Here is a 12,657-nt window from a genome sequence, read left to right as displayed (position 1 = left end):
GTTTGTGGTGGTGGTGATGTTGTGGTGGTGGTGGTGGTGATGTGTTGGTGGTGGTGATGTTGTGGTGTTGGTGGTGGTGATGTGTTGGTGGTGGTGATGTTGTGGTGTTGGTGGTGGTGATGTTGTGGTTGTGGTGGTGGTGGTGGTGATGTATTGGTGGTGGTGATGTTGTGGTGTTGGTGGTGGTGATGTTGTGGTGTTGGTGGTGGTGATGTTGTGGTGGTGGTGGTGGTGATGTGTTTGTGGTGGTGGTGATGTTGTGGTGGTGGTGGTGGTGATGTTGTGGTGTTGGTGGTGGTGATGTTGTGGTGTTGGTGGTGGTGATGTTGTGGTGTTGGTGGTGGTGATGTGTTGGTGGTGGTGATGTTGTGGTGCTGGTGGTGGTGTTGTTGGTGGTGGTGTTTGTTTACTCGGGCTCCCTGTGGATGTTGCTGCTTGAGTCCTCATAGCTGCTCTCCTCTCCTGACCCTGCTGGCAGATTACTAGCCTACCATGTTGATGTGTTCAGACCGGGGGGGGAGGGATGGAGGGGGGGAGGGATGTAGGGGGGAGGGGGGGATGGAGGGAGGGAGGGAGGAGGGAGGGGATGGAGGGAGGAGGGAAGGGGGGATGGAGGGGGGAGGGGGGGAGGGAGGGGATGGAGGGAGGAGGGAAGGGGGGATGGAGGGAGGGGGGGGGTGGAGGGATGGAGGGGGGAGGGAGGGGGGGATGGAGGGAGGGAGGGGAGGAGGGAGGGGGGGATGGAGGGAGGGAGGGAGGGAGGGAGGAGGGATGGGGGATGGAGGGAGGGAGGGAGGGAGGAGGGAGGGGGGGAGGGAGGAGGGAGGGGGGGAGGGATGGAGGGGGGATGGAGGGGGGGAGGCCAACAGGCTGCCCTTCAGTTCTCAGTTGGATACTTGGCACCCTGCCAGTTTTCCTTGTCATCATCGTAGAGGCGCTGAAACACCCGGCCTGAATAAACCACCTCTGCTTTCTCCCCTTCAGCAGCTGCTAACTCTCGCGTGGATGACGATCTGCTGCTGACCACACCTGACATCTCTGAAGGTAGGGTTAAGTTGCTGCTTCACCCCTCTTATTCTGGTGTCAGTGTGTGATCTCTCTTGTCATCAATCCAACAGCCCTTCAGAGCCCTTCAGAAAAGGTTCCAATTGTCTGGCCGGTGTTTCTTTCTTTTGTGTGTGCTGTGGCTCTGGCAATTCAGTTTATTATCGTTTCTCTGCTAGTATTTATTCAATTCAGTTGTAGAAGGAAAATCTGAGTTACAGTGAAAATGCTTTTTGATATCTGACATTTTAAATTTGGTGGTTTACGGTTGATAGACCAAATGTTTTGGAAATTGTATTTTTCTTAAAATGATCTAAGAATTGTACTTAACAATTGATGAAACTATTTTATTGCATAAGATTTACGTGAATAATTAAGTGGAATCAAAGCCATTTAAAATGAAAATTATGTTATCAAAAATTCCTACAAGATACTGTTTTCATGAGGGCTTTAGATTAAGTGACACTTGTAAAATCCAGAACCTCCTTACATTTGTATTCAGTATTGCAGAATATAAATTGTTTTATATAAATTGGTTAATTTGACATTTGTCTGCATGACCCCTAGCTTCAGTGAGGTTCGGATCAATCAATACTCTACATGTGTCTGCTGCTGCCCTTCTCTAAGTAAATCTCAACACTAAAGGGAAAAGTTGAACTTAACGGCACGTTTGTTGAATTCCACCTGCACCGCTTACTGTCAGGGCTCATGCATCGACTCTGTTATTCATTTCCTCAGCACAGAAATATGTTGAGAGTGGAAAACTTTAGTGTGGTTTTCTTTTTGACCCCTGAGGCATCTGCTTCTCTGTGGTATCAGATCCAATATTGGTGTGTGTCCAACTGTCTGCATGCCACTACTGGTGTTTTTATACAGTCACAGACCGCCACTCGTACTACGGTACACATGGAACTGTACGCAGTTTGTTTGACCACATCTGGGAAAGGTTATTATCTAAACCCTTGCAAGTAAGTCTGTAATCTCCTCAAATCCATCTCCATGTTCTTTGGTTTTTCCCAGATTAATTTAGAGGATCAGTCATAATCTCCAAAATGTAATTAGTTTCCGCATGACATGAGGGCGATGATATCCCTCCAGAGTCAGACTGAGATTATTTCAAGGATCTCGCTCTGAAGGGGATGGGAGGGTAGGGCTGTTTGTGAGGAATGATAGTTGCTAGTGCAGAAGGACCATCTGGTGAGTGTGACCCTGTTACATCACACATCCACGGCCTAGTCTGGTATTCTGGTCATCTCTCAACCAAGACACATGAGAGGACCGGAGAGTACCAAGACTTCAGATGTTTACTGACCTCTCTCATCAAGCCCCTCTCATCCAGGTGTACCTGCAGGCAGTCTTACATGCAGCCATGCAGATCAGTCATACAATCACAGCCTGTGGTCTTCGGAGAGAGGTCTGAGGCAAGCAATACCTTGCTATCCCGGATGTGGCAAACTGAATTCTTTCAAAACATGATCACTGATCTGCTTCCGTACCACTCAACCAAACAACATGTCCTTGTGTGATATACGACTCTAATCCCGACGTGACATGCTTGTCTTTGTATCAATCCCTTACGCCTGTTAATCTAATTCCAACATGTTCCATCTGCAGTGGAATCGTAAACCCAGTACTTACGACTCAGTCTGATTCTCTTGCTGAAACAGGAAGTGATGGTGTCTGTCACCATGAGCAGCAGAGAGGCACTACTGGAGGAACAAGACGGAGACAACAGGAGTCTACAGAGGATCGATGCTCGGAGGAACTCTATTCCCCCGGCACAGACTTTGACGGCGAAACATTTACTGGCCTACCTCCCTAGACCGCCCCCGGACTCCACCCGCTACACCCCATACCCAAAGAAGGTACAGTAGATTAGATAGACCTGTAGAGGTCCGTAAAGGTGAAAGATCCTTTTTATGTCGTCTTTGTCTTGATTTAGGTCCAGACAAAAAACGCCCTGCTAATGCACAACTCCAGAAGAGCCTCGATCATCCCAAACACAAGCAACCACAACTACTACAACTTCCCCATGTTCCTGTCTCAGCAGGGGGTCTGCCCCAGCCAGCAGGGGGTCTCCCCCAGTCCCACTGCCCCAAACACCAGCAACTATGACAACATTCCAGCTTTATCCCTCCAGCAGTCCCCCTCCACGCCCCCCTCCCAGGACGCCCCCGCCCCCCTGCAGGACCCGGAGGACCCCCCCCAGGAGCCGGACGCCTGCCAGCTCGCCATCCAGACCGAACCGCTCGAACAGGCGGCGGAAGAGATTCCCAAACCCCATCGCTCCAACCGCGGCCGCCACATCAAGCGCTTCAGCTCCAAGTGGAGCTGCAGCAGTCCCTCTGTGGCCGGGCGCGACCACGGCAACCACGGCCCTGAGGACGTGGTTGCCACCGGAGACAAGGCTCTGCGGCAGCGCTGCAAACTTCTCGGGGACGAGCGCCCGTCGTACGGCACGGCGAGCCGGCAGCAGCGACAGCGCTACGTCACCAAGGACGGGAAATGCCGGGTGAACCTGGGCCCCATCGAGCACAAGAGCCGTTTCCTGTCCGACCTCTTCACCACCCTGGTGGACCTGAAGTACCGCTGGTTCCTCTTCGTCTTCACCATGTGTTACATCGTCACGTGGGTGGCCTTCGCCGAGATCTACTTCCTGGACGCGTGGCTGAGGGACGACGTGAACCACGTCAACGACCCGCAGTGGCTGCCTTGTTTCCAGAACGTGGACAGCTTCCTCTCCGCCCTGCTCCTGTCCGTGGAGAGCCAGAGGACCATCGGCTATGGGTCCAGGATGGTGACGGCCAACTGCATGGAGGGAGTGGTTCTCCTCATGGCGCAGTCCATCCTGGGATCCATCATCGACGCTCTCATGGTGGGCTGCATGTTCGTCAAGATCTCCCGGCCCCAGAAGAGAGCCCAGACCCTGATCTTCAGCAAGCACTGCGTCATATCCGAGCGAGACGAGAAGCTGTGTCTCCTGTTCCGCATCGGAGACCTGAGGGCGAGCCACATGGTGGACGCCAAAATCAGAGCAAAGCTGATTAAGTCCCGGCAGACGAAAGAGGGCGAGTTTATTCCCCTGGAGCAGTCGGAAATCAACCTGGGGTACGACACGGGGGGAGACAGGCTGCTGTTGGTGGAGCCCCAGACCATCACCCACGTTATCAGCGACAACAGTCCGTTCTGGGAAACAGGCGCAGAGTCTCTGAAGAGACAAAGGTTCGAGATCATCATCATCCTCGAAGGGATTGTAGAAGCGTCAGGTTTGTTTTTTAAGTCTTCCGAAAACATTTTAAACTGAACCAGATTTCTTTTCCCAGGATAGCCATATTAAGATACGTTTAATCAGAGCCGGCCCAAGGCAGAAGCGAACTAAGCGACTGCTTAGAAGGCCCCCAAGAGCACATGAAATAACAGCTTAATAAAATTAAAATAAAAATGTTAATAGTAATTATACAAATTCGGAGGGGCCCCCAAATCAATTCTGCTTAAGGCCCCCTAAAGGCTTGGGCCGGCCCTGCGTTTAATCCTCATCTCTCTTTGCAATGCATTCAACTGGTGATGTTGCTTTAATTGGGTTGCAGGTATGACGTGCCAAGCCAGGACTTCTTACACGGAGGATGAGATATTATGGGGTCACCGATTCGAGTCCTGCATGTCTCTCGAGAAGGGGGCGTTCCGCGTGGACTACAGTTCGTTTGACAAAACCTTTGAAGTGCAAACGTCTGCCCTCAGTGCGAGACAGAGGAGCGAGGATGAAGTAGTATTGTAGCTCTGAATACTGGACATCAAATAAACAGATCGCGCTTTAAAGACTTTGAAGAGTTATTTCAAATATTATTTGAAGAGTTACTTCAAATCATGTCTTGAATGCTATAGGAATGCGTCTCAATTCAAGGCTATTCCATCATTTAGCATTTTCATAATACGTGGTGTCCAATTACTCAATAAAATCATTTTATACGATTACATTTTCATCCCAACACCATTTTACATTATTTAGCTTAATATCATTTTTACGTTGTGTGTACCAAAAAAAAAGGAAACTTTGTTTAATACAAATAGTTGTATCCTACCCTAAATGGTAATTTTGGTTTTTTTCCCCCAGTCTGTAACAAGAATGATGTATGTTCATAACTAAAGATATCGTGCATCAAAAAAATCTGAATGTTTTCTATTATTAGGTTACGATCTTTTGAATTTTGGGGGGTAATCGGAACGCTTGTGGCTGTACAGGAAATCGTCATTTTCACATCTCGTTTTGTATCTTCGGTTCTCTTTGTGGAAATCGAAGTGCATGGAGTAGGTTTTTCAGCCGATCATTATTTCGTACTTCTGATTCTCTATAGAAAAAATATATATAAAGGATGGTATGAAAATCACAGGGTTCTACCATACACGTAGTAATTGAAAACAATACTTCCTGAACCTCTTATTTTACCTGAGCACGGTTAAAACGGCGTACCGGCTCACCGCGGGGTCGTCCGGGATGACTAAACCAAAACTACGGCGAGGATTACGAGAGAGAGCGGGCTGCAAAAGTTCCGCCTGACTGCGACAACATCTGGTCTACACGGTCTGAAGTTAACTTGCTATCCAGCTAACTGCTGTAGCAAGAATGGCGTCTTTTGTTACAGAAGTGCTAGCAAGCTCTGGAAAACTAGAAAAAGAAGACCTCACCAACAAAATAAGCAAGCTGTCACGGAAAGTGGAGGAAACAAAGGTAAGCCTTGGGTAGCTTGTGCTAGCTAAGCTGTCAACCCTCGGTGGACCGAGCTAGGCTAACGTTAGCTCCCAACTCACAGGCTAGGATTTGGCCGGGAGTTTTCAAGCACTAGTTAGCTAAAGCCACGTACAACAGTTCTAGCCATGTAGTTAAGATATGTCTTGATATCTAAAACAAGCAGCCAATCTCTGACCTTATGGTTTTGCTTGCTAGCGATCAGACTATAGTAGAGTGTCGACAACCAACTCTGTTACTTAAGCATCACGTATGAACTTGCCACGAATCTAGAAGAGCGTTGTCTTGATTACTAAACACGACCCTGAGCTAGCTAGCTAGCTAGCTAGCCGGTTCGATTTGAAAAATAGCACAACTTCTGTCAACCCAGCTCTGATTATGTAACGTTAGCAAGTCGAGATCAGTTGCAAGCCAACGACGGTAACATGCTACACTTCAATTGACGTGTCAAACTTTAGTTTATGCATGAATTCTGTTTATTTATATTTATTTATACAGCAGAGATCCCCTTGACGTTGCTGAGCTAGACACCTAGCTAACTAATGAAGCTTGAATATCAAGATGTTTGCTTTACTACAGTGAGCTACCCATATGGACATATGACCTACTGTCTTACCGCTAACCATATTAAAGCTATGCCTGGTGATTGACAATACCTTTTGAACCAGTGTGTGACACGGTAACGTTGGATTGCATAGCCTGGTGAGGATTAGCTCCCTGATGTGCTCTGTGTTCGTCTGTACCCAGGAAGAGGTATGCGACATGATCAACAAGAGATACAACGAGTTCCTTCCCAGCATGCAAGGGGCCGAAGCTTTAGTGGGACAGGTGGAGGAGGTCTCCAGGGAGATTAGCACGCTCCAGAACTGCATTGAGACCGAGGTAAGTCCTTAGGCTAGAAACAGATCTTAAGGACAGGCTATCAGTTCTGTATGCTTATATAGAGAACTGAGAGGCATGTTGTTGAGCAAGTTCCAGATCTCCATTTCACGTGTGTGTGTGCAGGTACAGGAGAACCTCCACGAGGCTGTGACAGAGTATGCAAAGTTGAAACAGCAGCTGGAGAGAAACACATCAGTAATCGCCATGCTCAGACACCTTGAAGAGGTAAACCGGTCCCTCCCCCAGACCCACCTGACACGGTGAAATTTGCACAGAACAGTAACTCGTTTTTTCTTTGTCAGTTTCACAACGCGATGGAGGAGTTTCACAAGGCTCTGCAGGAGAAGAAGTACATCCTCGCAGCCCAACAGTTAGAAAAGGTGAGATGTTCAGCTCAGTGGCAGAGCGTTTGAGCGCTGGCTCAAGAGCTCGCAGGTTCAAACCCCCCCCCCCCCCCCTCCCCTGTCCATGCTGCCTTCCAGGAGCGGGCCAGTGCCGAGGCGCTGAAGGCCTGGAAGTGTTCCCAGCTGCCCCTGCTACGCTCCCTGAGCGCTGAGCTCACCGTCCAGAGAGAGACCCTCATCTACCACCTGGGGGAGGAGTGGAAGAGCCTGGTGGTCTGGAAGCTGCCCCCCTCCAAAGGTATCGTCAGGGATTTGATCCTAAACCACGTATAGGGGGATTCGAACCTGCGACCCCTCGATGGATCTGTGGTTAAGAGCTCTAACCACTGAGCTATTCCCATCCCCAACCACAATGAAACGAGTGGGTACAGCTCAGTGGTTAGAGAGTCGGACTGCAAATCAAGAGGTTGTGGGTTCACATCCCTCCGTGTACATCTCTTTGGATAAAAGTGTCTTCTGAAAGAAAATATTCTTATTTTCTATTTGTTCAAGCTGTTTGGGGCTTTTTGAATTATATATAAATAACTAAATTGCCAATGTCCTACACTATTTCCCTGCGTTGTGTTGAAATAGAAATCAAGATCTGAAGTGACTAGGCGTTGTGTCCCCTCGTCCTCAGAGCTGACGGATGTGACGTCGTTCCTGAAGACGGAGCTGCAGCTGAGCCCTGGGGGGTGTGACGACGCAGAGCCAGGCCCCTCCCCCATGGTGTCTGGCCCCTCCCCCCTGGTGTGCTGCGTGCTGCAGGCTCTGGACATCCAGGGACAGCTGCAGCACAAAGTCAAGCTCTTCAGTAAGACCTCTCAAACACCTTCACTTCACATTTTATACATTTAGCAGAAACTTTTGTAGTAGCAGGAGTAGGTACTTTATTGATCCCCTCTCTCTCTCTCCTCTCCTTCCCTCTCTCCCTCCCCCAGGCCAGGTGCTGTTGAAGTACCTGCTGAAGCCTCTGATTTCGTACCCGTGCCTGGGTGTGGAGGTGCAGGAGCAGCCGGGGAGGAACACCTGCGTGGTGCTGCAGAGTCAGGAGAGCTCCGCGCCGCACCCCAGCCCCTCCCAGGTCTACAGCAAGACCCTGCTGGTGCTAAGGACCCTGCACACACACCTGCTGGGTAAACACCTGCCTATCACACACACACCTCTCACACACACACTTGCTAGGTACACACCTACCTCTCACACTGTTGTGAAATGCGTCAGCCTGGGAATCTCATGGCTTGACGTAGATGTGCAGCTTGTATCAAGCTCACGTCCTGAGGTGAAGCTGTGCTGTGGACAGTCTGTGTTGACAGCTTGGTCTCCCTGCTCTGCTCCCAGATGTTTCTGTGGGAGAGAAGAAGGTTTCTGCCCTGCTGGGGGACCTGATCTGGGCGGAGATATCTCACTGCATTATACACGAGTGCCTGTTGTTCTCCATACCTGCCAACAGCACGCAGCTGGAGAAATACAGCGAGGTAGGGAATCAACAAAGTGATCCGCAAATATCTGCTGCATGAGTACCACACATCAGGGACCTGGGTCTGCTGCATGAGTACCACACATCAGGGACCTTGGTCTGCTGCATGAGTACCACACATCAGGGACCTGGGTCTGCTGCATGAGTACCACACATCAGGGACCTTGGTCTGCTGCATGAGTACCACACATCAGGGACCTTGGTCTGCTGCATGAGTACCACACATCAGGGACCTGGGTCTGCTGCATGAGTACCACACATCAGGGACCTTGGTCTGCTGCATGAGTACCACACATCAGGGACCTGGGTTGGGAGCAGCTGTGCTGTGTGTGTCCAGGTGATCCAGGAGACTGAGGAGTTTGAGAGGAGTCTGAGAGACATGCAGTTCCTGAGCGCTGACTCCACAGAGCTGCTGCGCTACGCCCGCGACGTCAACTCCCACTTTGCCAGGAAGAAGTGCAAAGACGTCATTGTGGCGGCGCGCACACTGATGACCTCAGAGATGCACAACACCGTCAAAGTACGGGAGGGTCGGGGCTGTTTGAAGTTAGGCTACCTTTTATTGTTAGAACTTTCAAAATGATAACATCTCCCAATGACCGTCCACCCCAGGAAAACAGAGCTTGTCATCACACCAAGTCTCACCAGAAGGGTGTTTGTCCTCCGCCTAGATCAGCCCAGACACCAGGCTGTCCATCCCCAAGCTGCCGGAGCAGGCGGGGGGCCGGGGGCCCCAGGAGGGCTCCAGGAGGGGCCCCCAGCGCGAGCCCGCCCAGCTGGAGAACGTGCAGCAGCTGGGGGCGGGGAGCCTGCGTCTGCCCGAGTGTCGGATCAGCGAGTGGGTGCAGCAGCTGATGGAGCTGGCCCTGCGCACGCTGTCAGAGGCTGTGGACAGCTCCAGCCGCTGGTGGGTCTCCTCCACACACCGCCAGAGAAGCACACTTAGAATGCTTACAGAGTGGATAGAATGCTTACAGAGTGGATAGAATGCTTACAGAGTGGATAGAATGCTTACAGAGTGGATAGAATGCTTACAGAGTGGATAGAATGCTTACAGAGTGGATAGAATGCTTACAGAGTGGATAGAATGCGTGTAGAGTGGATAGAATGCTTATAGATAGATATAAAGTCCTAGATATGTGGACCCAAAAGTTAACATCCACTCTCTCCTCCCCCATCTCTTTTCCAGTGCTACACAACTGTTCTTCACCGTGAGGAATATATTCCAGCTGTTCTACGACGTTGTACCTACATATCATAAGTGAGTCGTTTGCTTCAAGGCTATAAAGTATTTTACATCGTTAATAAACTTTCTTTCAGCACAGTTCAAGTCAGGCTGAAGCCATTAGAATAAGGGAATACTTTTACTAAATCCCTGTCTTGATCATTTATGTACATCTTATAACATCTTATTTGCCCTTTTTAATGAAAACCCAAGTTTCCTTGAGGCCATCTCAGGAACTCATTTTTCATTCTCCTCCCCCCAGGGAGAACTTGCTGAAGTTCCCCCACCTGGCAGCCATCCAGCATAACAACTGCATGTACATCGCCCACCACCTGCTCACCCTGGGGCACCAGTTCAGACCTCACCTGCCCGAACCGCTCAGCGAAGGAGCCGCCACCTTCGTAGACCTGGTGCCTGGCTTCAGGAAACTGGGTAAGGGAGGGGAGGGGCAGGGGTGGTGGATAGGTGGGGAGGGAGAGGAGAGTGAAAGGGAGAGAGTTCGATACTCCTAAAAATGTGTTTCTCCTCGCTAACTCTCCAGCTGTGTTCCAATGCAGAGATGCATACAGAACGTACCACTGAGGATCAGTGTCTCCATGTCTACCCAGGTGCCCAGTGCTTCCTGGCCCAGATGAACGTCCAGCGAGCAGAGATGCTGGAGCGCCTGTCCACTGCCCGTAACCTGGCCAACCTGGATGACACTGACAACTACACAGCAGCCAACAAGGCTGCCCGGCAGGTAAGTGTCCCAGCAGGGGGTCTGGTCACATGTTCACAGCTCCCAGCAGGGGGTCTGGTCACATGTTCACAGCTCCCAGCAGGGGGTCTGGTCACATGTTCACAGCTCCCAGCAGGGGGTCTGGTCACATGTTCACAGCTCCCAGCAGGGGGTCTGGTCACATGTTCACAGCTCCAAGCAGGGGGTCTGGTCACATGTTCACAGCTCCCAGCAGGGGGTCTGGTCACATGTTCACAGCTCCCAGCAGGGGGTCTGGTCACATGTTCACAGCTCCCAGCAGGGGGTCTGGTCACATGTTTACTGCTCCAAGCAGGGGGTCTGGTCACATGTTCACAGCTCCCAGCAGGGGGTCTGGTCACATGTTCACAGCTCCCAGCAGGGGGTCTGTTCACATGTTTACAGCTCCCAGCAGGGGTCTGGTCACATGTTTACAGCTCCAGGTCCAAATGAATCCTGGATGGATAACACCCACCGACAAGACTGCAAAGACGCACATATTTTTTCCCCTACATATAACACACGTATTCGTCTCTGTCTCCTGCCTGCAGGTGATTCACCAGCTGAAGAGGTTGGGGACCGTCTGGAAGGACGTTCTGCCCGTAGACATCTACTGCAAAGCTATGGGAACACTCCTAAACACGGCCATATCTGAGGTCATGGCCAAGATCATGATGTTGGAGGTAAAGTTCATTTTCGTTTTCTTGCAAAAGTCTTTTGTATTCGTTTTGGCCGACGCAAAATCCCAAGGTCTACGAAAAGGAGGATTTGTTATTCTTGTGTTTGGTCTGGTGTGTCAGGATATCTCCACTGAGGACGGAGAGAACCTGCACACGCTCTGTCAGACCATCATGGAAGAAGGGCCTCTGGTGTTCACGCCGCTGGCTGAGGACAACAGGAACAGGAAGTACCAGGAGCAGGTTCCTGTGTACGTGAAGAAGTGGATGACCTTCAGGGAGCTGGTGATGATTCTGAGAGCCAGTCTGCAGGACATCGTGGACAGGTACCAGCACTGCTCTCACCCTGCGGCCTGTCTGACAACCAGCCCACCAGTAATAAATCATGTCACATGATTTATTACTGGTGGTTAGGGAATCAAGCTTTTAATCAGAAGGTTGCCGGTTCGATTCCTGGCCGTGCAAATGAAGTTGTGTCCTTGGGCAAGGCACTTCACCCTACTTGCCTCGGGGAGAATGCCCCTGTACTTACTGTAAGTCTGCTAAATGACTTAATATAAATGTAACATAAGGCCATTTAGTTTGTTTAATAAAAGAGCAAGCTATAGACCTGTTTTATAGGAAAGGTAACCTTAAATGACTTATTTTGAGATCTGGCGTTATATTAAAAAAAAATACAAAATTAACTTGACCTTCCGGGGGGGGCAGGGGGTGCCCCTAATATAATAGTAGGGGAAACACTGATGTGTGTGAATGTGGCCCAGGACGGAGGGTGCCTCTCCATGCCTTCTCTCTACTACTACTTCTGTCAGTCGTTGGATCTTTAATGATTTTTTTCCTCTTCTCTCCCTGGTGGATGTTTGATGTGGCGTCCAGGTGGGCGGAGGGCAAGGGGCCGCTGGCGGTGGAGTTCTCCAGCTCGGAGATGAAGAGCTTGGTCAGAGCTTTGTTCCAGAACACGGAGAGGAGAGCGCTGGCTCTCGCCAAAATCAAATAGATTCGTACTCTAAGACTCTTTCGCTTCTGTTTGGACAAACAAGAGCTACATGAATGCTGCCGAACTTTTCCCTGTCTGCACATTAAAACATGCTCATTGAAAGCTTTGTTCACGCTTACTTTTCTTAAGTTGTGAAGTACATTTCAGTTGTATTCATTTGCTATTATATATGATGTAACTATTTTGCATATAAACTGTAGTTATGAATGACATAAGTTTGTCTAATGATTGTTTATTAATCAGTAATTCCTCTACATTCAGAAAAATATAATGTCCCCTATGAAAAATGTGGTCGAAAATAATGTAACATTAAATCGTAAATACATAGTACATTTTAATCTTTGAACCATTAAAATATTTTTTTATATGTATTTAGTCGTTTCGTAAATTATCAATATTTTCCAAAGGGACTACATTCACATGGACATCAAACTACATCTCCCAGCGCAAAGGTCTGTTTCCGGTATTCTATGACGTCAAATTTGAGCG

General features: G+C 49.6%; 2 protein-coding genes across 2 annotated transcripts; both read left to right on the top strand.

Annotated features, from left to right (window-relative positions):
• Positions 1–986: 986 nt before the first annotated feature.
• Positions 987–5,020, top strand: LOC136933558 (G protein-activated inward rectifier potassium channel 3-like). The gene is made up of 4 exons (XM_067228996.1): positions 987–1,044; positions 2,712–2,909; positions 2,987–4,310; positions 4,632–5,020. The coding sequence occupies exons 2-4, from the start codon at positions 2,718–2,720 to the stop codon at positions 4,817–4,819; spliced, it is 1,704 nt and encodes a 567-aa protein (XP_067085097.1). The 5' UTR covers positions 987–1,044; positions 2,712–2,717; the 3' UTR covers positions 4,820–5,020.
• Positions 5,021–5,590: 570 nt separating this feature from the next.
• On the top strand, positions 5,591–12,539 carry zw10 (zw10 kinetochore protein). The gene is made up of 16 exons (XM_067228968.1): positions 5,591–5,770; positions 6,536–6,670; positions 6,794–6,895; positions 6,973–7,050; positions 7,153–7,312; positions 7,694–7,867; positions 7,995–8,189; positions 8,395–8,531; positions 8,871–9,053; positions 9,205–9,440; positions 9,723–9,794; positions 10,021–10,190; positions 10,367–10,497; positions 11,046–11,177; positions 11,295–11,497; positions 12,048–12,539. The coding sequence occupies exons 1-16, from the start codon at positions 5,666–5,668 to the stop codon at positions 12,166–12,168; spliced, it is 2,334 nt and encodes a 777-aa protein (XP_067085069.1). The 5' UTR covers positions 5,591–5,665; the 3' UTR covers positions 12,169–12,539.
• Positions 12,540–12,657: the final 118 nt, after the last annotated feature.

The sequence above is a fragment of the Osmerus mordax genome, chromosome 25 (assembly GCF_038355195.1).
Source record: "Osmerus mordax isolate fOsmMor3 chromosome 25, fOsmMor3.pri, whole genome shotgun sequence".
In the NCBI taxonomy this organism is placed as follows: domain Eukaryota; kingdom Metazoa; phylum Chordata; class Actinopteri; order Osmeriformes; family Osmeridae; genus Osmerus; species Osmerus mordax.
Note: the sequence above shows the minus strand (reverse complement) of the source record. Positions and strands in the feature narration are given on the sequence as shown.

Excerpts from the sequence above, each read along its gene's own strand:
- zw10 (XM_067228968.1), top strand. The coding sequence starts at position 5,666 with ATGGCGTCTTTTGTTACAGAAGTGCTAGCAAGCTCTGGAAAACTAGAA. Across the intron at positions 7,051-7,152 it reads CAGCCCAACAGTTAGAAAAG|GAGCGGGCCAGTGCCGAGGC; the intron begins GTGAGATGTTCA and ends GCTGCCTTCCAG. Across the intron at positions 10,498-11,045 it reads CCAACAAGGCTGCCCGGCAG|GTGATTCACCAGCTGAAGAG; the intron begins GTAAGTGTCCCA and ends TCCTGCCTGCAG.
- LOC136933558 (XM_067228996.1), top strand. The coding sequence starts at position 2,718 with ATGGTGTCTGTCACCATGAGCAGCAGAGAGGCACTACTGGAGGAACAA. Across the intron at positions 2,910-2,986 it reads ACACCCCATACCCAAAGAAG|GTCCAGACAAAAAACGCCCT; the intron begins GTACAGTAGATT and ends GTCTTGATTTAG. Across the intron at positions 4,311-4,631 it reads AGGGATTGTAGAAGCGTCAG|GTATGACGTGCCAAGCCAGG; the intron begins GTTTGTTTTTTA and ends ATTGGGTTGCAG.